The sequence below is a fragment of the Hippocampus comes genome, unplaced genomic scaffold (genome assembly GCF_001891065.2).
Source record: "Hippocampus comes isolate QL1 unplaced genomic scaffold, H_comes_QL1_v1.1 scaffold167, whole genome shotgun sequence".
NCBI classification, from domain to species: Eukaryota; Metazoa; Chordata; class Actinopteri; order Syngnathiformes; family Syngnathidae; genus Hippocampus; species Hippocampus comes.
Window position 1 is genome coordinate 942,488 of NW_017805502.1, and position 24,187 is coordinate 966,674.

The following is a 24,187-nucleotide window of genomic DNA, read 5'->3' on the forward strand; positions in this document are numbered from 1 at the left end:
TGGTGGATTTATGGACTTTCAGTCATATTACAGACATAGACGGTACAATGTAGAAGAAGTCTTGTCGTTCTTGTTTGGTCCCCTGACAAAACCTCCCCCGGCCGCTACTGGTTGTAGTGCACATGCAGTCTAATTATTGATGCGATGCTGGTATTCTGACACACTCAGAGGGTCAAGAGTATCAATCTCTGTGGGTCATTTCCAAACTTCCTGTCTGTGTCCTCAAAACCTAATGGATGTATGCATCTTCCTGTCATGGATGTATGAATCACTGTCCCTGGAACACAGCTCCACCTAATCTTGGAGAGCAGATAAAGCTAATTAGAGGAAAGAGATGTCAGTCAACACAAGTGAGGCTGTATACAACATTCTACATACCAACAATAGAATCTCAGTCACTGAACGCTTCACTCAGATCTCCAAAGTGCACATGTAGCTATTAGTGTGAGTTATGTCACTGGGAAAGTGTCAAAGTCAAGAGTTGCGTCGGCTGCCTCTTTGCTAGCTGTGCAACCTGGCAGCTGTTGTGCTTCCCAAAACTAAAATTAGTGCCAAAATGACACAAATCAGTATCTTTTGTGTGACTGACCTTCGCTGCTATAATTCATCCGCGCTAGCAAAAACTGGCAAGCAGCCCTGTTTATATGCGTAGCAAGCATCAATACTGAGACACACATGCTCTTTCCGAGGATTACAGCAGGTCTGCGGAGTTAATTGACTTCAGGTATTTGGTGGATGTCGGGTGCATGGTAGTTGAACCGCTAGGATGAAGAAGACTGAGTGAACACCTGATATATGTACTTGTGCATGAATGCATCGTTATAATAATAATAATACATTTTATTTATAAGCGCCTTTCAAAGCACTCAAGGACATTTTACAATCAAGGACAAAAACAACAAAACCACAGATAAAATGATAAATAATAAAAGAAGAGATGAATTTAAATTGAGTATGCAATTTTGAATAGGTGGGTTTTGAGATGAGATTGGAATGTGGGAAGAGAATCAATATCACGGACGGATGTTGGGTGGGAGTGAGTTCCAGAGTTTGGGGGCAGAGCGGTTGAAAGCTCTGCACCCCATCGTACTGAGACGGGCCGAGGGTACACAGAGGTGGAGGGAGGATGAGGACCTGAGGGAACGAGAGGGAACGGAAATTTGAAGATCAGGCAGTTATTTTGGAACTGTCCACCTCCTGCCCAAAGTCAGGCCCCGGCTCACCTGCGACCCCACTGAGGATAAGTGGTTGAGAAAAGGGCTGGATCGATGTATGAAGAGAGTTAAATATGTCTGCCGTGCAAAAAGGAGAAATAAATAATAAATCAAAACACACACAACTCTCCACAAATACTTCACCATAATAAATATATTTCATCAGAACTCAACCATCTACATTGGTGTTGACTTGACTACTTGGCAGCTTATGTATTTGGTATAAAATTATGATACATCCATTCTTATACATACAACGGAATATATAATACAGGGATACAAAAAAAAACACTGTGGGATTTCGAAAAATACTTCAAAAGCAAATTAGAGGCAGCAGTGCAGCATGAAAGAATAGTCGTAGGTGTTCATTGAGGCATGGAAATATTTTACACTGATAAAAATGGTGCTGAAAAAAGTCATTTGAATCCAGATGACTTTATTTCGTGCAACCACTTGATGGAATAAAATTGAGTGAATTAAAAAAAAAAAAATCTAATCGACGCTGCACCTCATATTTATCAAATATGACAATTGCTGTATTTGATTAATTGATGCCACAGTATGTGTGGCATTCATTCAAGTAAATCAAGAGATTTTAGTTGGAAGATAAGAGGAGAAGCAGTTTGGATAATGGATGGTTGGATAATTAAAGCACCGGAAAATGTTTAATTCTTTAAATGCAAAGATATTATTTTTACGACAATAGGTGGTGAACAGTCTTGAGTAGGAAACTTAATGACGTAATAGTAAGTATTACTTTGCCTTTGGTAGCTAAATCTTTCAGTTATTGTGATATTCAGTGACGTTGTGTCCTTTTTGATTGGATGCAAGGAACACTATTCACAGATAGGGGCTTGTTTCTGAAATGACACTGATGTATCTTCAGGTCGTCGTTGGCCTGCGGAGACTCTCCCACTGTTACAGTGAGTTGGCCGTAATGAAGACGTAAATCCTGGCGTGGAAGGTGGTGAAGGTGCCCTGTCTCCAAAGTTTCATCTCCACATTAATCAGGAAGTCCCTCGGACCCTCAACCTGTCTGTGTAAGTAGACGGCGCCCGTGTAGGCATTGAGCTTGCGGGTGCTGAAGTAGTTTTCCTCGTTTCCCTCCGTGATGCTCACAATGACGTTGTCTCCCGAGTAGGCGGGCGACGGTCCGATGCGGAAGATCTGAGCGGGGGTGATGATGTTGGACTGGAAACTGAGGTAGTAGTAGGTGATTCTCAGGGGCGATTTTTGGCACTCCAGGTAGTTGGGACAGCTGATCCGCTCACAGCGCCTAAAGACGACAGCAAAATCCAAATGTCACGTATAATTGACCCCCCCAAAAAAAAATGGCGCCAGTTTTTTAAAATAATCAACTCTTTAAAAAAGAGTGTTACATACAGTATGTAAATTATAATATCAAGCATGCTGAAAATTATACAACTTTTTGGTTTTTGTGAAACGTCACAGGTATAAATTACAACACAGGGTAAAATCCGCATTGCGCAGGCTTTTATTGGTCAAACTTAAACAGAAAAAAATAAGAAAATATCTCAAAAACTTGACACACTGGAAAAATAAAGTGTTGAATTTACTCAATTTGATTTCATCAAGAGGTTGCACAAAATAAAATCTGGATCCTGATGCCTTTTTTGATGTAGAGTATACATCGACTTAAAAAATATATTTGATCAACGATATCCTGTGAGGTTTGTGTTCCACTCTGATTTTTAGGATACTCACGTGTCGGACATTTTGCGGTAGTTTGGCGGGCAGCTGAGAGAAAGGCACCGGAATCCCCCTTGGATGTTGTAGCAGGTTTCGGCTAGAGAGCAGTTATGAGCCCCTGTGGTGCACTCATCAATATCTGTAAGACAAAAGTTTAGCGTACAGGGAAATGCGGCATGAACGCGAACGTAAATAAGTCAGATGACCAAGATGAGCTAAGAAAATCCAACAAGCATTCAATGAATCATCTCAGTAAAAATGTGACTGCATACTCTATGTTATGTACGTTTTCACCTCTGCACGAGCGGCCATTTGGTGACACAGTGTATCCAGATTCCGGGCACGCGCACTGGTAGCTGCCCGCAACATTCACACACTGATAAGTGCACAGATGGCCGATACTTTGGGAACACTCATCGATATCTGGCAAGCAGGGTGGGGATACATCATGTCAAAATGATGATGACCTCACATTGACATGGTGTGAACCTTTATGAAGATGATTTTGGCACACCTTCGCAGCTATGCCCGTCCTCTCGCAGGTAGTAGCCCTGTCTGCAGTAGCATTGGTAAGAGCCATAAATGTTGGCACACTCCTGAGTGCACGGGCTCGACAAACACTCGTTCACATCTGCAGATGAAAGGTTGAAGCTCATTACTGTCAGAATATGTCTGATCAAAGACTTTGCAGTGTTTCTATGCTAACATGACGGAGTCATGGTTGCTATTCGGCCAATTATGCATTTATTGGCACATCCTTCAAGGCATAACCTGATGCAGTCAACCAATGTTAATAATGTACTCTTCAATGGACTAAGAGCAGCAATATGAACGGGCCAGCCCCAAAACACACACAGACTTGTTTGCACACCCTCGAACCATACACACACATACACACAAAAAATTACACTTGACATGCTACAACATGCACAAATGGATGCGAATGGATGCGCACCCCTATTTTAGCACCCATTAATACACACACCTTCACAGTTATTGCCATCGCTGGATAAGCGGAAGCCGGTAGTGCACGAGCACTGATAGGAGCCTGGAGTGTTCTCGCAGGTCTGGGCACACAGACGGCCAAGGTAGTGCCAACACTCGTTTACATCTGAGAAGAAGACCTCAGTCAGGGTGTATTGCTTGATATACAGTTTATGTGTGATGAGGCAGGTGACACAAAAGTGGGGTGAGAGGGCAGCTGCCATTGATGCTCAGATTAAAATTCTGCCACAAAAGTAAAGTATGGGAAAATGAAGCTTCAAATGTGGTTCATAAACCAGTTGTATATTTTTGACTCCTCTAGGTGGCACTGTTGGTTGTTGTTTATATCTGTATTATTTTCATCTTTTATTGTGCTTACTGTTTTTATGTTTTTCATGTGTTGTGTTAAATGTCTTGGTCTTTATATTTATGATTTTTACTTTATGTACGACACTTTGTATGCAACGTTAGGAATCCAATTAGCCAACAGCTAAGCAGTAAGGATAGGATTTAAAACGATAAACTAATGTCCAACATACCAACACACATGCGTCTGAAGGAATCGTACTGATAGCCAGTCTGACATTCGCAACGATAGGACCCAGCAAGGTTGTGGCACAGCTGGCCCTCTCCGCATCGATGGGCGCCGCTCCGACACTCATCCACGTCTACAAGACACACAGAGATGTTCAAAGGGTGACTCCTCCTTCAAAAGACAATTACAACGGTCGAGGATCTGCATGCATGTATTCATGTGCAAATGGGGGCTTGACATGGAGCGCAATAATGTAACACATTCATTGTCAAAATAGAGTAGCGTTCGCAATACCAAAGCCACCTTCCTCACTATTTCACAACCAAAACGATTTTTGACAAGGATGTATTACGGAAATTGACTTTTTCATTGTTTGTTTGTTTCTGAATAGCTGAGGAATGCCTTGCGAACCTATCAAGTGTGAAATCAACACTCTTGTAAATCTTTCATCGGACCATCTGAAAATGTGTCTGTGAGCGAGCCTTTTGGCACTTCACCTCCACTATTGATATTTTACATAATAACCACCGCCACACTGAATCTCTTGGCTCGTTACTAGCATACACAGATTTTTTTTTTTTGGTGTTGTTGAATTTACTGTTCTATTTCATCAAGTGGTTGCACAAAATAATCACAATAATCATCTGAATCAAGATACATTTTTAAATAGACTTTACATATACTTAAAAAAAAAACAGATCTGAATCCAGATGATTTTATTATGTGCAACCACTTGGAATAAAATTACAGAAATTCAATGCACCAATTTAGATTGGCTGGGCTACTGCACTGACTGAAACACTACATAATGCCAATCCTTACCCCCTGCAAATGGCAGAAGTCCACTGTACTCAGTTGACATTAGCCTCCACTAGGGTTGAGTGAACGCTGGCGCATGTGGCTGCCACTGCTCACCCGCACTGTGGTGTTATTGTTCTTGTTCCTGATTGTAAAGTGTCCTTGAGTGTTTTGAAAGGCGCTTATAAATAAAATTTATTATTATTATTATAAACAATAAACAGAGGCACAGGCTAAAGATAAAAGTTTTTACTTCTGATAAGCGGCACACGCTTGATTTCTCGGTGAAATTTCCACCACATATGCGGGTAGGTGCTGTATTCGAGAAGTGTAATTCGGTGGATTGGGCCTGTCTCCATGAGGGAAAACGAAATCGACGCTTTCCCTCAGGGGCTCATGCGCTCTCACTTTTTAAATTTTATGGAGTAGAAATGAAGTGGAGCTACGCCTATTTCTGCCCTAGTCATCATGTTCGGGAAATCTGGATGAGGTGATCAGGATGAGTGCTGCACTTACTTACAAGAAACAAATCCGCCCTCTTTAACAGGCTAATTTCAGGAAGACAATCTGGATTAAAGCGTGTCACAGACGTGTTATTAAAATACCTGGCGACTGTTTAAAATTGTGAAATGAAGTGCATGGTTTTATTTACCAATATCTGAGTGAAAGGGTCATATAAGTACTTAAGTTTGATTGCTCAAATGCTGCGTTGAAACTAACTGGTAGAGTAGGTTCACCTTCTTTGTCAGTGGAGCATGAAGTCCAATTTGAAACACATTTTATTTTCATTGTTTTTATTTTCCCAAGCAAGAACCCTTTTTGTTCTTAGATGCATGGACGCAAGATGTATTAGCTGTCGTTTTTCATTTAGTGCAAGTACGTCTTCCGTGGAAACAAATATTCAGACAATATTATTTGATGTCAGAACAAGAACACCTGACAAAAAAATCAAAAAAATCCTGTCAAATGTTTTCTTGGCAAATATGACTTATCGTCGCAATCAATTATAGGTTTCAATATTTTTTACTGTAGTTATCTTCAATAGTTTTCAGTTTTAAATAATAAATAATAATTACAATAATAATAAATGTTGACCTCATATTCTGATTGTAAAATATTTAGATTTGCACTTATAAAATCTTTGTTTTAGTGTGCGGATAATAAAGTAGTGCTTTTTCCCTCTCTCTGTATTGCTTTGACACAGAGCAAGATGCAACCAGGTGCATGAGGCACATCTTAATGCTAATGTGTGTCCAGCATCCTGCCTATGGAGAAATAGACAGACGCGTCTTAGAGCCGTCAGGTAAATGTGGCCTTGTCTATTGTCTATTTAAATTACCAATAAATTCCTAGTTCAGTGCCCAAAAAGGACTAACACCCCCTCCCTTTTTTTTAATGATGTTGATCCAAAGTTGACGCCAAATCTCACCAACACAACTGTTTCCATCAGAACTGGTGTGATAGCCACGGCTGCATATCATCTTCCTCTGACACACGTAGGAGCCCACGGTGTTGATGCAGCTCAAGCTGGAGCTACATGGCTCACTGCGACACTCATCAGTATCTAGTGCAGACAGACACAAAGCGATCGTGGTGAGCAGACACGGCCACAGAGGCGGCGGGACATCGCTTGAGCCACATTCGCATATCAAAGCAAATCACATCACACAGTCGCAATGCTTTGGAGAAATGAACCGACCGTGTGTCGGATTTTCGCCATATTTCAGATCATTTCTTCAACTTCTTTTACAGTGGCGTCGGCTGCCTCAACTTGCCCCAGTTCCTGCCCCTGGGGGCTAATTCCACAGCATCAGTTTGTAGTCGGGTAGGACAGAGGATTGCCTTTTATCCGCCCCCCTGCCCCCCTTTCAGCCCCCGAAAGCAGCCTCTCTGATCTCCTGCCTGTGTGGCATTTAACCCCCGTGTCCCCGCAGCCTGCAACTCACTCACCTGTAGGACACACCATGCAGTCATCAAGGGCTGCATGGGAGTCACCTGCTGGCAAAGGCCGCGCATGACTACACTGATCTGGGTTTCAATCAACGCCCAAAAAACCCTTTCCTTTCTCAAAAATTCATTCGACATGGGTTGACATTTGTCAGGACTTATTTTTAGAATAAGATCCCTCCGTCACACTTGATTTTTAGTAATTTAGTTTCTAAGCTACTTTTGCAAGGAATTTTAGCTTAAGAGCAATTCAAAGTAATACATAGTGAGGAGGTACGCGAGGTATGATAAATAATAAAAAAACAAAACATCCAGCCATTTTCTACACAACTCATCCTGTTGAGGTCACGGACAGCTGCAACTCACTTCGGGAAAAAACCTTGGACCTATCATCAATGAATCATGGCGCTGGCACAGATATGGGAATCGAACCCACACTACCTGCACGGAAGCTAGGTGGTTTAACCACTACACAATCAGTGACTCAGTGGGAAACAAACTGGATGAATAACGGCACATACTCATGCTATGACTACACCTTTAAAATGGGTAAATCAGTTTGTCATATTATAGTTGCCATCCTGTTTATTTTCTACTTAAATGGCATAGCGCTTCCCGTTTACACTGATTATTGGAGCATCTGTTTAAAGCGGATGGCAAGTGAAACATTTACTTGACAATAATACGGTCTGCAATATGAATTAGGCAAAAAAATCCACCTGTTTTATTCAGCTTAGGGGGTGGCCATTTTGGCAATTGCTGTCGACCAAAAATGACATCACAAGCGCCACGGGTGTCAATCTCATTTTTGTCACGGGCCACTTTGGAGTTACGTCTTCCCTTGGAGGACCGTTACGACAGTGAAACCAAACAAATCATCTCATCGTATCTTTACTACTGTAAAAAGCACTCAAGTCAACTCTTTCTTGTTTGTTCGATTATTGTTCAAGTGAGTGTGACCAAGGTAACAAAATCTCAACATTACATAGCAATTTGACATTTCGGTAAAGATTTTAACAAGGATCATACAAGTTGGGCGGCCCGGTGGTCGAATGGTTAGCGCGTTGACCTCATAGTGCAGAGGTCGTGGGTTCGATCCCGGCTCTGGCCCTCCTGTGTGGAGTTTGCATCTTCTTCCCGCGCCTGCGTGGGTTTTCTCCGGGTACTCAGGTTTCCTTCCACATTCCAAACACATGCATGGCAGGCTAATTGAACACTCTAAATTGTCCCTCGTGTGAGTGTGAACGCAGATGGTTGTTTGTCTCTGTGTACCCTGCGATTGGCTGGCAACTGGTTCAGGGTGTCCCCCGCCTACTGCCGGAAGACAGCTGGGATAGGCTCCCACAACCCTTGTGAGGATAAAGCGGATCAGAAAATGGGTGGATGGATCATGCAAGTTGACACACATGATTTGCTTTTGCGGGCCACATAAAATTATGTGGGGGGCTTGATCTGGCCCCCTGGGCCTTGAGTTTGACACCTGTGGCCGAAAGGCTCAGGTAAAGACCATCACACAAGACTTACATATGATGGACAAACAATGCCGCTTACTTGCCGTATAGCGACAAGTAAAGCCACCAACAGCCATGTTGGGTTGCAAGTTGTCAGTAGCAGTGGCAACGCAATCCCAAACAATCTCAGAAAGATTTTGAAGAATTGTTCATCGACCTTGCCACATCTTCTGTGGAGCATCTCTCCTCTGTTGTCCAATCAGATTGCCCTGCTCAGTATGTGCTAAAGCATAAAATATGTGTGTGCATTACTCTTGCATGTACCTGTGGCACTGCATAAACCTTTTTATGTGCAGAAACAACAAGCTATTGTAGTCACTGATCTCTATTCCACAGCACCAGAATCTTTAAAGCGCTCAAGGGTTTCTGTACAATTGCACACTTAAACTTGCTCTACAAATATTGCTACTGGTCACTTTAAAATGGTGCAATGATAATCTGCTCCAACTGCACAATTGTTATAGTATTATATTCTACCACTGATCACTTTAGCTCTGCTTGATACTTTGCACATTGTCTCACACCTGTCTTTGTGTGGTACTACCGCACAAAGGTTCCCTTACATTACGGAATGTCTTTCCATACTACTTTGTCATGTCCTTGTTTATCGTTGTTGCTTGTTATTGATGATACGAGTGTAGCCTTTACAAATGGAGGCAAATTCCTTGTGTGTCTCTACATACTTGGCCAATAAAGATGATTCTGATTCTTATTAAAGGTGTCTAGGTCAGATGTGGTGCGTGTTTATGTTTCTCAGATGCAAGAAGAATCAATTTTATTTACTTTGTCCACGAGAAAGGTCAAAGCAAAGCAAGTCCCTGAGAAAATGGCAGGAGGGACATTTACAGCGATTCAATTGGAGTAATTCCTGGTCATGGTGCGTTATTCTTGAATGCTGATTAGAAAGGAAGCAAATTGCAATTTTTCAACAAATGACTTTTTAGGATCGGTCTGGAAAACAGTGTTATATTTTGAGTTCCTGCCTTGTGTTTGATTGCACAAGGATCAACGGGTTGGTCAATAAGAAAGATTCCACCTACCTATACAGTTGCCTTGTGCGTCCCGTTCAAATCCAACAGCGCAACGAGGTTTGAGGTTGCATCTGAATGAACCTTCAGTATTTACACACTCATATTCGGGCATGCAGTCATGACTCCCTTCCATGCACTCGTTAATATCTGTGAAAGAGAGTAAAACACAAGGGCTGATCAAAGCGTGTCCATGATTAACTGCAAAAGGACGACACATCAAATATACAGTCATCGGTTACAGTCAAGTCATCTGATGTATTGAATCCCAACCATAGCGCCGTGGTAATTAGTGTGCCGAAAGAGATAATCAGGGATGCCGTGGAAAATTATCCAACTTCTATTCATTGGTTTTAAAATGATTATTAGGACAAATCATTTGTTCGTATTTCTATAACAGACACGTTACAGTGACAGCCAGAACAAAATGCTTTCCACTAGTTGACAAAAAGGCACAACTGTGTATCCATCATGATTTAAGTATAAAGAATATAATTTTATTTGGTGGTATGCGATGATTTTTCCATTTTTCTGCCTTGGCTCAATAAAAGTGGGGAAATAGATCCAACTCATGCGATATAATGCTGTGTAAGGTGCTGAAATGCAAGTAACGCCATACGCCACCACGAGATGGCACTATTGATTAATGGGGTGAAGCTCTCATGAAAGGCAGGTTCTTCATGCATGTGAACGTCTTACAGCTGCTAGGTCATTGTAGTGAGTAACATAAAGGAATCTTGTGCTCTCACCCATAATTGACAAAATGATGCAATGCTCATTTTAACGATAGAAATTACCCAGAAGTCACATGCCTTGTGCAAATTTTTCAATGCACATCTGTCTGCTCTGGCTCAACCCGGTGGTATATTCCTCAAGAGTCTTCTCAACACCTGCCATCCAAGGGATTTACCCCACGTCAATCAAACGGCATCTGTTGCCACAGTAAGAGCCAACCCTCGAGGGGAATCGCTACCTCAAAGAATGACAAATCATGCCGCATATGTGCATGAGTGAATAATGCATAGATGTGGAATAGTTTCAAGTAATGCCAGGTGGAGTTTGCTCCTGCGTTTGCAGCAGCGTAGTCTATGGTGGTCCGCCATGTGCATATAGAGTTGGAAGTTCGCTGCAGAATACACACAAACCTGGGAATGTGGTGATGACTGAGATGTGGTAGGAAAGAAAACAGAAGCAGAATCAAAAAAATGTGAGACTGGCTGCGACCTTGTGAACAATGATGACATCAGGGAATGTCTGTGTCCCTTTGAACCCTGGGCTTTTCATTAAAATGCAGACAACACGTGCGCCATGTGTAGCTCGCCGAGATGGATATCCATTCCTAACAGTGCTGGTGAGAGAATGAGCTTCCATCTGACGATCCAGAAATGAATTGGCACAGGCGGGTAAGGCCTAATTAAAGAAAACAGGGGAGAAATGGATAATATTGCTCTGCATTTTTTTGTAAGTGTCCCAATGGTACACATTCCTTCTACAATTTCTCCTCGATTACTGACAGACCGAATATGAACTCACTCTGGCTAATTTCGCACTCACGAAGGTAAGACATTTTTGTCTGAGCGCCACAGGGCGGCATTTTTTTTAGGCGGGCGGGATGTGGTGCGCTACGTGAAATGGTTTTCTACTGGCATGATGACAAAAATATATAATTGCTGTTCGTGTGGGGAATTTACAGCCCTTGTGGAAACATCATAATGTGTTTTCAAAAATTTTGCTAACAAACATTATTGACGGCAAGTAAATATGACATCTTCGTTGTACGAAGAGCTCTCTCAAGACCAACCTTTGTAAAATTGCTCTTCAATAATATTTATTCAATTAGTGCAGTGTTTTATACTGCAGTTAGTACGAAGAGAGCAAGTGGTGCAATTGACATCAAAAACAATGCCTTAATTTTTATATAGCGCTTTCTCCAAAGCATCAGGTAAGCAAGATGATGATTACCGCAAGGTTGGCAACAATTGATAAACAGCCTTAACCACACCAGCATGTTTTCTTCTGAGAGCGCAACAGAATTAAGCTCATCCCCGTTGTCAGTTTGCTTCAGCGGTGACAAAAGACAAAGGAGGAGTTTAATTACCGGTACATTGTCTGAGTGAGCTACCAACGGGTCGAGAAAACAAAGAGTTAATGGCCTAAAAAGATGATGCGTTGAGCTTCACTCTATCTATCTATCTATCTATCTATCTATCTATCTATCTATCTATCTATCTATCTAGATTTTTTAATGAATGCTCTTCATGCTTGATTGAATATCCTTTACATTTACAAGGAGCAGAAGATGAGAGGAGTCTCCTTGATTTACTCCATAGAGCGCATGCAGAGGCAAGCAGCAGTTCTGGCATGTCTCATAATCGTCGACTAAAGCGCTGCTGCTGCTTTATGAATGAGACCTCTGCACAGGACACATTTACAGTGCATAAAACCAATGAGACATATCACTGCTCCTCCACACTGGGCATCTCCCCTACATGGGTATTGCACAGCAGCTCCTCTTGCTGAGATGACGCTGTGGTTTAGCGCATTTCCTTTTGGGCCTATGGTCACACAATTCGTTTTTAAAATGTTCTCTTCAATGTCTTTTGTTCATTCTGTGAATTCGCTCGATAGTGCTTGGCGGTACAGTAGTCAAATTGTGACACACCTTTACAAATGTCTCCGTTGATTTGGTATCCCGGCGGACAGGCGATAAGTCTTTGGCAGACATAGCTCCCTGCGGTATTGATGCAGCGTTCATTCAACTGGCAGGCATGCGCTGACGTACACTCATTAATATCTGCAGGAGAAGAAGAAGAACAGAGGAGAAAGGTGTCACTGTGAGCAAGGCTAATCCACTAAGTCGGGTGCGCAAAAAGACGTCAAGGGTGGTCGGCGGGTGCTTGCAAATATTACTATGAACTCAGCCCTGGTCTTTGTGCTGTTGGCAGCTATAAGAGGGAATTTGAAGAGAGATGCTATGGGCCACTAGTGGAAACGCCCCACTTCAGCATAAGGATGCCATAAAAGCAGTTGATCAGATGTATACAATGTCAGCTCCGTCTGATGGAAATTAATTTCAGCGAGTACACAAAGTATTATAATGCATATTGGAATCGGTATGTTGTGTGTTGCCAGGAGTCAAGATTCAAGCCGAATCTCCTCTGCACATCCTGAGATGCTGATGACATCAGGAGATAAACCAGCAAAAATCTCAACTGGAGCCAAACTGTTGCTAAACTGAGAGCTGAAACTGCACACCACATTGTACTGTAATTGTATCCAACATCCACACTGTCCAAATCATTTTTTCTTCCAGTGTTATCTGTGCCTTGCCTTCACATGATTGTTCATCACCCATGAGGGAGAAGCCTGGAAAACAAGAGCAGCGTGGCCTTCCGCCCTCCGGGGTGCAGTGTTGGTCACAAGGACTGTTTCCTGCAAAAATCACAACGAGATCACATAAAATGGACCAGGGAACATGGGACACCATTGCGCGCCACGCCTGTGCAGCAGACAGAAATATGTATTCCATTTCCATTCCTATGTTGTTCTTTTTTCATGAAAATCCGATTGCATTGCGTTAAACTCACAGACAGTGTGACCTTTACGCCACTGACATATTCAAGAGAAACAAAATGTAATAAATGGCAACAATAGAGAACTTACAACAGCGGTTTTCAAACATTGGAAAAATTGGAAGTTGCAAGGGTTGCTTTGACATTGAAACATGCCCATATCAATCATGTATGATCAATGATGTATTTGAATTATTTTAGCTGGGTTTGCGTTATTTTTATGTGAAGGTGATAAGGCAAACAGTTTTGGATTTTTCAGAATATTAATTATTAATGTGACATTCCAAAAACATGATGGCAGGCTAAATGAAGACTCTAAATTGTCCCAAGGTGTGAGTGCGGATGATTGTTCGTCTCTGTATGCACTGCGATTGGCTGGCAACCGGTTCAGGGTGTCCCCCGCCGACTGCCCGAAGACAGCTGGGATAGGCTCCAGCACCCACCGCGACCCTTGTGAGGATAAAGCGGATCGGAAAATGGATGGATGGATGGATGGATGGATGGATATGTTCACAAATTAGACCTTGACAGACAGCAGGATGTGGGGGGGAAAACATTTGAGCCTCGAAACGGAAATCACGAGTCGATGGCGGTTTTATGAAGACATCACATTAGTGATCCTCAAGTAACTGTTTGAAAAATGGGTTCTGAATGTGGGGATGGGATTTGACTGCTGTCAAGTACAGAGCTGGATCTACTCCGTGAGATGGACGGCTGTTGGCCACCCCAAAAACTTGGAAAAATCCTCAACTGTTTGCCTGAACACCTTCAACAGAAAGCTGATGAAATTAAAAACATTACATAATTGCTTTCTGGACTGACTTTAGCATGTTCCAAAACGTTGACCAATTTTGATGTGGCCCTTTCATCCTTTCATTTTTCTGTACGCGGCCTTCAAACGAAAAGGTTTGGACACTCCTGGCCTAAAACACCCAACCTTGACTGATGCAATCAAAAAAGCTTGTCTAACTACCAGCCTTTCTTCCCGTCATTTTAATGACATCACGTATGATGCACACTTTAGTGCTGAATTAGAACGTAAGGGCGACCGAAATGCTGCGTCTTGGCTTTCACGAAGCTGTCTAACCTTCACAGGGGTTGAGTGTCACCAAAGGCTGGGTGGGTGGCGTAAAAGAGGTGGTGGGCTCCACCCCCTGCCTGTCATCCTCCTTCAGTGTGTTCTCCTCATCCACTGTCTCTGCGGAAACATGAATAATCTCATCACAGGCACAAAGGATTACACTGTAATCAAGAAGTCTGCCTTGCCTAGCAGCGCCTTAGTTAGTTAAAGGCTTATGCCGATTTTGGCTTTTTCATTTGAGGACATGATGCTGGCAGCCATAGGAAAATATGTAAGAGCAGCGAAGGTGCGGCAGGAAAAAGCATTGCCTACAGACACACATTTGCCTTTACTGGCGAGCTCCATCCCTGTCTGTAATTTTGCATCCTGTTGAGACAGGTTTGTGTTGGCCAAAGTGTTGTTGATCAAGTCTGGAACGCTGAAGTCGAGCCATCCGATGTTATCTGCAAATACCTCTCATAACTGGACATGTGAGCGGACCTCCTGTTTTCAGTTTGTGCGAGTTTTTCCAACCGATGTAGTTGTCATCAAAGACTGCAATGGCTTTTGTCAGCCTGCGAGCGAGCTGGCGAGCCGTGATTTGCCAAGAAGGGCTGTCGGTCCAGGAAAGGGATGGTAGCATGCAATTTGAATGGCGAGACTCGCAAGAGACGGAGAAAATAACACGCTGCGAGCACGGAGACAAATGACATCATGTTGTCTTTGCTGACTATCAATCACGTTTGAGCGGACAGACACTTTTCCTGCTCATGTGCTCCACTGGAAATGTCTGCTAGCACCCCATAAAGTTTTACCTTGGGCACAACTGATGGCATCCTCTTGCAGCACGTATCCTGGGAAGCACTCGCAGCGGAAAGAGCCTGCTGTGTTTACACATCTGTGGTGGCAGATGTTGCTCTCATAGATCAGGCACTCGTCCATGTCCTCCACCTCAATCGGCCCCTCCACCACATTCTCCCCGTGTCTCTCTTCTCCAATAGAGAAGGCCTCATTCGCATAAAGGCTGTCGGACACTGTAGCACACAGTTTTTACATACAAATGGCAGCATCATACCTTACACAGAGAGCAGAAGAACACATGTCCATTGAGAATTGACTGTAAAAGCCCTGCTAACCATTGATGTGCACTGCATTTGCCTAATAATCGATCCATTTTTTTACAGTAACAACTGATCTAACTCTATATAGTTACGTCATCTAACGTTCATGATTAAGTGGCCATGCCATGAACTGCTCTCGAAGTGCCGCAAGTGAGTGACTTTTGAGATCAATTGAAGAGGATTCATATATTTGTCAATCACAGTTTACTCTTGTGACTGTTTGTGGAACAAAAATAATAATGAATAAACAATAGAAGACAGGAGACCCAATTTCTGGAAAAAAAAAACACAGCTTTAGATTATAGAACACTTCAGAAAGGGCAACTAAACTTGAAGTGAAGCATTCAGTCACTTCACAATTGGCATAACCGTCTGGGGGAGCGACGTCACGTTTGCGCCATATCACGTTTAGACCACAGGAAAAAGGACATTGGAGGAAGCAGAGCAATGTGTGTTTCCATGCTGGAAATAAAGTCACCCTTTTGAGTTGTTGTCAGCTAAAGAAAATATTAAGGTACGTTGCACATTCTGTGCTATTGACAAAGCGTTATCTAGCACAACACACAAGCAGTATGTCAAATTTAAAAAAAAAAGTGTGACTTTATGACGTCACATAATTGAGTCACCTGCACAGTGCCTTGAATATAAGAAAAAGATCATAAAAAAATAGAAAAATGGTATCTTGCCATCCTTTTCCATTCAATCGAATACTGCATCTTTGATCTGCAGACTCGAGGCCATCATTCAGGCAAAATAATCCTTTACAACGATTTGGATTTCAACTGAAGTGAGTTTCCAAACTTGAAGCAATAAACACCAAGACAAAACTTGGAAGAGCAAAGCGGAAAACTAAAGCAGGTACAGTACTCCATCGCTTAGAATTAAGCAAGCAGGCTGGACAGGTTATAATTGCACTTTGGTCTTGGAGGCCATTTTTCAGCTGTTCTGGGTGACCTGCTTCTTTTAAATGCCAAGAAAATGGGTCACCTTTGGTCCGAAGCCGTACGTTTTGCCGGCCGTGCATCGATGGAATGCTTTCACCTCTTTGCATGAAGCATACGATGCCTTGGAAATGTTGTTAGTGTTTTTTTTTTTTTTTGTTCTGGTTTGTGGGGGTGTCTGCATTTTCTGTCCATACCTTTTTTCGGTGGTGAAGTGGCACCGAGAGCGGGCTTCTCTTTGACAGCATGCCAGATGCCATGACCTTGCTCCCGTGTCTCCACCCCACCCTCACAGCATAAGAAGAAAACGTGTCTGCAGGGGAGGCCCATGTGTCGGTGGGCTTTACACTCATGACCCTCACTGTGGAACTTCATCCCAAGAGAGCAGCAGTCACAGCATTCCTGGAGGCCATAATCACTCATGACGTGCGCAGTATGTTTACTGTCTGTACTGGATGTGTTTGATATGTATTGAAAAGATTTTGGGGGTTCAGTGAGCGACACAGAGAATGATGCAGTGAAACTCCTCTACAACGAAACCTACATGGGCGAAAATACACCCCAGTGTGAAAAAATGTTCATACATGAAAGCCATTCCCACTTTTCTGCTCCATCTACAATGAAAAGTCCCCCTGTTCCGTTATACAAAATCTTTTTCTCTGCTCTTGCCTCTCAAAGAGATTCACTACAACGAAAACAAGCATTCCGCAAAAGTCTAATCCAACCTCAGCATGCCACTGCGACCTCTACTGCTTCGTTCGGAAACGGCAACAGCAACCACCACACTGGTTTACACATGCACAGTTGTACAGGAAGTATTTGTTATTGTTAGTTTCAGACGCATCGCAAACGTTACATTGCTAAAATGGCGACAAAACGGACCTTTGCATACCAAGGAGTTAAGAAAAGAAAAGCTTTAACGCTTGAAGACAGGATAAAGGTAATAAAAATGAGAGATGGAGGAAACAAAATACATTATGCAAGAAATTGATGTATGTGAAAGTAAATGCTGATCGTAAATTTCGCAATTACTTTCCCTTTTTTTCTTTCTACGCTGGCTATATGAAGTGTCAAATAAGTGTATGCTCATACTTAAGCACTATTGGAATAAAAATAAAAAGTACACATATACTTTTTTTGTGTGTGTTCGTGTTTATGTCTGAGATCAAATTTGCTGAGCGCTTCTGTGCCAGTATGAAATCATACTTGTGAGTGGGCCTTCCTAAAAGAAAGATATCTTGCTATTTGCTTCAGAAACGATGTTCCAAATCTCTCTTTTAGCCTCTCTGATGGAAAACTGTTTTTTCCCCCCCATGTGATTATTGTCATTCATGTGATCAGTCGCAAAATATTTGCGTAAATTCAGCCTGTTCAACAATCAAGTTGGGAAATGAAGAAATTGGTTTGTTCGATCAAGAGTTTGTTTCATGAATCCATCTGGGAATGAGCTGATAAAAACTTTAGGGAAAATTGGAGATACCTAAAAATACTTGATCAGGAAAACATTGCAGTCAAACACACCCTTGACTTCATTGAAGCATTGAAAGCGCTGCAGTGCATTGACAGAATTCTGATGAAGGCTGCAAATGGTGATATGAAAGCAGCCCTTGAGAGAGTTGACGCTACTCTGCTGGTATGCTATTGAATGAGGGAATAGGAATGTAACTTGAATGTATACAATTTCAAAATCTCCGACTACATTACCACACCAAATGATTCCATCCATTTCCTGAACATGTTTCTACAATTACAAAAAGGTCAAACGAATGTTCCGGAAGATGTCTCGTATGAAGATAGCAACGCTCGTGAGGCAGCGGGAATCTTCAGCTGTAAGTGACTCTCAGTCATTTGTCTGAATTAAATAAGGCAATTTACCAAGGACTTCAACTATTGCTGAAATCATCTGCGAAGAGGCCCGACATTAAGACACTGACTCTGCAGCCTCAAGTCTTCTGTGACTAATGCAATTGTGAATTGCTCATTTGGATGGCTTTGAGCCTAACGTGTAAATTTAAATGTTGACTTTGAAGCCAGTGAACTGCGTTTGCCCTCAGCGACTTGCCTTGTAGGAAGAGAGCCCACATGTATCACTGGCATCCTCTACACACATATCTCCGTCTCTGGCTGCACTGATTCCAGCCAGACATCGGCTTTCTCTCAGGGAGCCGAGGCAGCACTGTTGCTGAGACGTCCTGGCAGACAGAAAAAAAAGCACATCAGAGAAAAGGACAGTTGAGACAGACAAAGTGAGACGGAGGCTTTGCAGCAACGAGCGGGCAGCCTATTTGTTCCACAGACACGGCTCAAAAATAGTTTACTGAAGACCTTAAGAAGATCTTTTTGAGCAAGGTGTGCCTGCAGTGGATTGGAATTACAATCCTGAGGGGATGCAGATCACAATCCGGATCAAAAGAAACCACTTCACTCTTGGGTTATGATAATGCTTACACACAAAATTTGGTCAAAAACATGATGTGACAAAATTAGCGACATTGTCTGAATTGCCCAACTCATAATTTTATCAAAGTTTGTTGGCTTGAAAGATCACTCAAGTTTTGTTGTTATTGTTTTTAAGAGTGTATTAATTTGAAATACCAAATCTATGCCAACTTTAATTTTTCGGTTAGGGAGTTTGTTACACCAAAAAAAAAAATCTATTTTATTACCATGATTGACCATTTAATCTGGATTCAACAGTAAATTGGGGATGTGCTTGTAGTTGAAAAACACAAATGAAAATTAAGTCACCGATTTGTCAATTGACAGGACCTTGCAAAAAAATGCTGGTGGGACTCAAAATTCCAAGACAACAAACTTTTGAAGTTTTGTACTTCAACCAAATGTTTGAACTTTTGCTTTTAAATTGACTTTCCTGCATTTACCAACAAAGAAAGAAGAGTCTACAGAATGGGTGTCCCTTCTACTGAACTGCAAATTCCAGATCTAAGTAAAAACAACTTGCTTGTTGCGCTAACTAAAATTTCTGCCATAAGTCAGTTGTGAAGTTTTTCCAACTTAAATGACTGTTTTAGGCCCAAAAAATACAAATGTATGTGTGTGTGTTTTTTTTTGTTTGTTTGTTTTTTTTTAACCGTAAATTCATGTTTCAAACGAACTTTGAGATGTCAAGTACTGAAAGTGATACGGGTTCTAATGTTCAAATGAAGTGACAAGATCGTCTCACCAGCATATGGACTGTCTGTCTTGAGTGGGTGGATCCATGTTGTTGCAGTGACCATTAACTGAAGCCCATTTTGCCCCCGTCTCACAGCAGGCTTCCACCAGCTCCACCACCGACACTGAAACACACACACACACACACACACACACACACACACACACACACACACACACACACACACACACACGCCATACACAGTTCTGCATTTTTTTCTGACTCTATATATGTTTCACATTCTTGAAATGTCGGCCACAAATGAGAGTTGAGGTGGCACAAGGTGACCGATACATTTGAATGGCTGAAGTAAAATCCATCTGATACTTTTGATATTGCAGCAAATGTCATGCTTGCAGACAGATACGAAGAGTTAGTACTGTATTCGACGATGGCACACTGAGACAAGCAGGCGCATTTTGTTCTCAGATTTCCTAACCTTCACATTCACTTGGCAAGGAGAAGCATGAATAATGCTGAAATTACATTCGGAGCAAAATTGGACTTATTTGCAACATCTGGGCTAATCAGCGCAGAAGCAGAGGAAAGGGTAACACATTAGCACTTCCTTTCGAACTGGGTCAAGGAGCAGACGGAGCAAAAACACATTATCCAGTTTAGCGGGGAACTGGCGGTGGATTCCAGCTTTGAGCTAAGATGCTTTGCTGCTTTTCTCAGGCAACACAAAAATAAATCATGAAACTTCCAAATGCAAGTAGGACGTTTTGATACATTTAACTCGATCACTGAAATAAAATTGTGTGTTGAATTCACTCCATTTTATTTTGTCGAATGGCTGCACACAATAGAAGCATCTGGATTTCGATACATTTTTTGAAGCAGATGTGTAGTCTAGCAAAAAAATTATCTGGATGGAGATGATTTTATTTCATGAAACCACTGAGTAAATTCAACACACCATTTTTTTCAGCGTAGGGTAGCTCTGTTAAGTAGTGGTTAGCACATCTGTGTAAAAGTCAAGAGGTAGTTGACTTCAACCTCAGCAGGGAGCCTCCTATGTGGAGTATGCGTGTTATCTCCATACTTGACATTTTCGTTCACAGTGTGACTTGAACCTTGGTCCTTTGGCTGCAAAGCCTAAGCCACTACACATGTGCTATGCTGACTGATAACTGAAACTGCCTGCCAACCAGTTTAGGGCGTACCTCACCCGTGGGCCTCATGACAACAATCAGTCATATAAAATGGATGGATGTCTCCCATAGCAACTGCACCAAAAATGTTATGTTTAGAACTTGTGGTTGTTAGGCTTTGGTGGAGGTATGCCTTCTATCAACAATTTTTCTTCAAAGTCATGCCATGCTCGGCAGTAAATTTCTGACATCCGATTTCTGACATCATTTTGCTCCCAGTTGCAATAAAAAGCACGACAATTCACAGGAACATACATGGCTCATGGTGTGTTAGCAGCTCAGTTGCTGCTTGACCAAACTGGCGATCAAGTTTCAAAACCATACATCCATTTTATGCAGCAATTATCCTGGAAGGGGCCGGGGCCTGCCTTAAACCGGGTATATGCTGAACATTGTGATATTGTTTTATCAACTTCAACTTGCACTGTACGTGTTAAGCATCTACAAAGTCAAAGCCAACTATTGAAGTGCTCAAACGTAACAGAGCAACGGTGAGCCACAAACTAACTTCTCCCACTATACGTTTAGGTTGGTGCTGTTCGACAAACTATTGTCAACTGCCAAAACAAATCAAGATGAGGAAGGCCTTTTCACCGCGTGTGGACTGTTGAAGTTAAAAATAACACAGACGACAAAACAACAGGCTTACCCTTTGATGTGTGCCTTGATATGTACCAAGCACTCAGAAACACACATGCAACAACACGCTTCCTATAATGTGATTCGTATGTGTACTTTATTCCGTGGCCGCAGGGGAAAAGACACACTTTGGAAAACATATTATGAAGTCTGCTTGAATTTGTCGAATGGTTATATAACTATGTTTGTGGCTACAATACCCGCTGGCCCCCACCCAAACAGACTGCACATCCACTGATAACCAACCTGACTTGAATCAGCCAAATGATTTGACTGACTAGGAATTGGTCTCGAAACGATGTGAATTTGCACAGTGTATGCCTTGTACTGATTGCCAGTCAATCACAGTGCGATTGTGAATGTGGGAGTGGAAATTGAGCACACATCAACTACGCTAAAAGCCTGCTAAATGGACCAAAATATATTACGATCAATGGCCCGTGTAAATAACAATAAAAGAAAATTTGGCTCTCAAATTGTGCTGTTTATGATTAAGAGGCTTTTTAGGGGTGGAGCCTGCCAGAATACATAAATAAGGAAACAAACAGCTCACATGGCAATTTGTTTTGTAAAAAAACAAATACCATTGCCATCACTTGAGAAAAAGAGCTCTATCATCTCAGACTGCCTGGGGCTATTTGAGAGTTTGAAACTTCTACACCCACCTTTCTTTAACTAGCTTGTTGACATAATAAGAGCCAGTCAGGCACTCACAATTTGGGACTGAAGTGGCTGCTGAAGTACACAAAAGTTAAGGAGATAGAATAGATAAATCTAAATTTACGACCCAAACAAAAATGATTATTATTAATTATGATGCCTCCATTTGTTTTGTCCAGATTTAATCAACTTTGTGATGTGTCTTACTTCAGTTTCATCCAAAGACAGTTTTAGAACAAACCCCAATACCACTGCAGTTGAGACATTGTATAAAACATGAATAAAAATATGATACAATGATTTGCAAATCCTCTACAACTTACATTGAATTGAATACACTATGAAGATGAGATATTTAATATTCAAACTGACAAACCTTATTGTTTATTTGCAAACATTTACTCATTTTTAATTTGAGACCTACACCACATTCCTTAAAAGCTGGGACAAGGCGGAGGCATATTTCTAACTGACACCTTTATTTTTAGCAGCACTCAATAAGGATGTGGAAATTAGGACATTAATTGTTACAGCTTTGTGGGTGGAATTATTTTCCATTCTTGCTTGATGTACAAATTCAGTTGCACAACAATCCGGGGCCTCTGTTGTAATATTTGGCACTGCCAAATGCACTGCACAATTTCAAAAGGTGACAGGTCTGGACTGCTGGCGGGCCAGTCTTGTACTCACCCTCATTTATTACAAAACCATGCTAAAAGTGGCATTGACTTGCTGAAATGAGCAGGAACGTCCTTGAAAAACGACATCCTTGCTTGGATGGCAGCATACGTTGCTCCAAACCTGTCTGTTCCTTTCAGCATTATTAGTGGCTTCACAGATGTGAGGATGTGTAAAGTCACCCATGCCATCACAGATACTGGGTTTTGAGCTTTGTGCTCTTAACAATCCGAATGGTCCTTTTCATCTTTGGCCCGGAGGACACATAGTCCATGATTTCTAAAAACTGTTTCAAATGTGGACTCATCAGACCACAGCACACTTATCCACTTAGAGCAGTGCTTCTAAATTATTTTCTGTTATGCCCCTGCCAAGGAAGAAGGAAATATTTTGCACCCCCAACTCTCCTTTAAATTGTATTGTTTGTCTATAAAATTGTACATAACGTAACATTGTATCTTTATTCACATTAAAGAAAACAAAAAAGAAAGCAATGCATCCAGACCCATGACCTGAAACTGTGACCAAGGATTCTAACATTGGGCAGGCACCAGAATACCTTGATAGTTTTGAGATTCCTTTGCACTCAGCACAAGAGGCGGCCTTTGCACAGCACAGGTTCCAGACACCCTGTGCCAGCTTGCATGAAGCAACCCCTCAACTGAGCTTGTACACATGGCACCGGCCGAATTGTTGGTACCAAGTCAAGTCATGTCAAGTCAGTTTTATTGTCAAATATGCTCTATGTGCAACATACAGCACAGACAAAATTACTTTCCTCTCTCAAACACAGTGCAAACATGTGGTGCATTGAAACACACACAGCTAAAAATAATGGCAGCAACCTGAACTGCATAAAAATACATAAAGACATACATCTATAAATATAAACAAATAAAACATTAAATAGCAACAACAGACAACCAAGGGCACTTGTGATTTTTGTGGGTCGTGTGAAGAAAGAAAACCCCACAACTGTCACAAGGACATTTTCCTAGAGGCCTTGTGGCTTATTCTACATTCGGGCTGTCATCAGTTTAAAGTTATTTCGGTGATGAGTGCGGGTGCTTTATTCTTTATCAAAAGGGTGCAACAATTTTGCCCTTGAGCAGAGAATGAGCAGCATCTTTCTTCTCCAAACCTGTCATCATATTTGACATCATATTTAGTGAAAAGTACACCACATACATACTTGCCTCTTGCCCAAATCCAAACCAGTGACATCAGTCTCTTGGAAAATATGTAGGTAAAATAACAACCAACATGTACAGCTCTCAACATGCCTGGAGAGTCGTAAAGTCAGCCACATCCTGCCACTCATCAAGGCTTGTGTTTTGCGGACTCAGCGTTCACGATCAGTTACCATACAGTTGGAGTGGTTGGAGCAAATCCAACATTGTTTCCTCTCGGATGGGGGTGTGAAAGCCAAAAAGCATTTTTACTTTTTTTTTTTTTTTTTT

General features: G+C 41.9%; 1 protein-coding gene across 2 annotated transcripts in view; it reads right to left on the minus strand.

Annotated features, from left to right (window-relative positions):
- Nucleotides 1-1,344: 1,344 nt before the first annotated feature.
- The window catches only part of fbln2 (fibulin 2), a 34,184-nt gene continuing 11,341 nt past the window's right edge, over nucleotides 1,345-24,187 (minus strand). The window contains exons 3-17 of one of the 2 annotated variants that reach the window (XM_019877320.1): nucleotides 19,606-19,720; nucleotides 18,484-18,613; nucleotides 16,619-16,823; nucleotides 15,175-15,393; nucleotides 14,387-14,497; nucleotides 13,058-13,159; nucleotides 12,390-12,521; nucleotides 9,740-9,877; nucleotides 6,671-6,805; nucleotides 4,448-4,576; nucleotides 3,910-4,035; nucleotides 3,439-3,555; nucleotides 3,219-3,347; nucleotides 2,940-3,063; nucleotides 1,345-2,490 (exon numbers count right to left, since the gene is read on the minus strand). In XM_019877320.1, the coding sequence (XP_019732879.1) occupies nucleotides 2,133-2,490; nucleotides 2,940-3,063; nucleotides 3,219-3,347; nucleotides 3,439-3,555; nucleotides 3,910-4,035; nucleotides 4,448-4,576; nucleotides 6,671-6,805; nucleotides 9,740-9,877; nucleotides 12,390-12,521; nucleotides 13,058-13,159; nucleotides 14,387-14,497; nucleotides 15,175-15,393; nucleotides 16,619-16,823; nucleotides 18,484-18,613; nucleotides 19,606-19,720 (2,270 nt within the window). In that variant the 3' untranslated portion in view covers nucleotides 1,345-2,132. The remainder of the gene's footprint in view (nucleotides 2,491-2,939; nucleotides 3,064-3,218; nucleotides 3,348-3,438; nucleotides 3,556-3,909; nucleotides 4,036-4,447; nucleotides 4,577-6,670; nucleotides 6,806-9,739; nucleotides 9,878-12,389; nucleotides 12,522-13,057; nucleotides 13,160-14,386; nucleotides 14,498-15,174; nucleotides 15,394-16,618; nucleotides 16,824-18,483; nucleotides 18,614-19,605; nucleotides 19,721-24,187) is intronic. The other variant, XM_019877321.1, reaches the window with a different exon arrangement.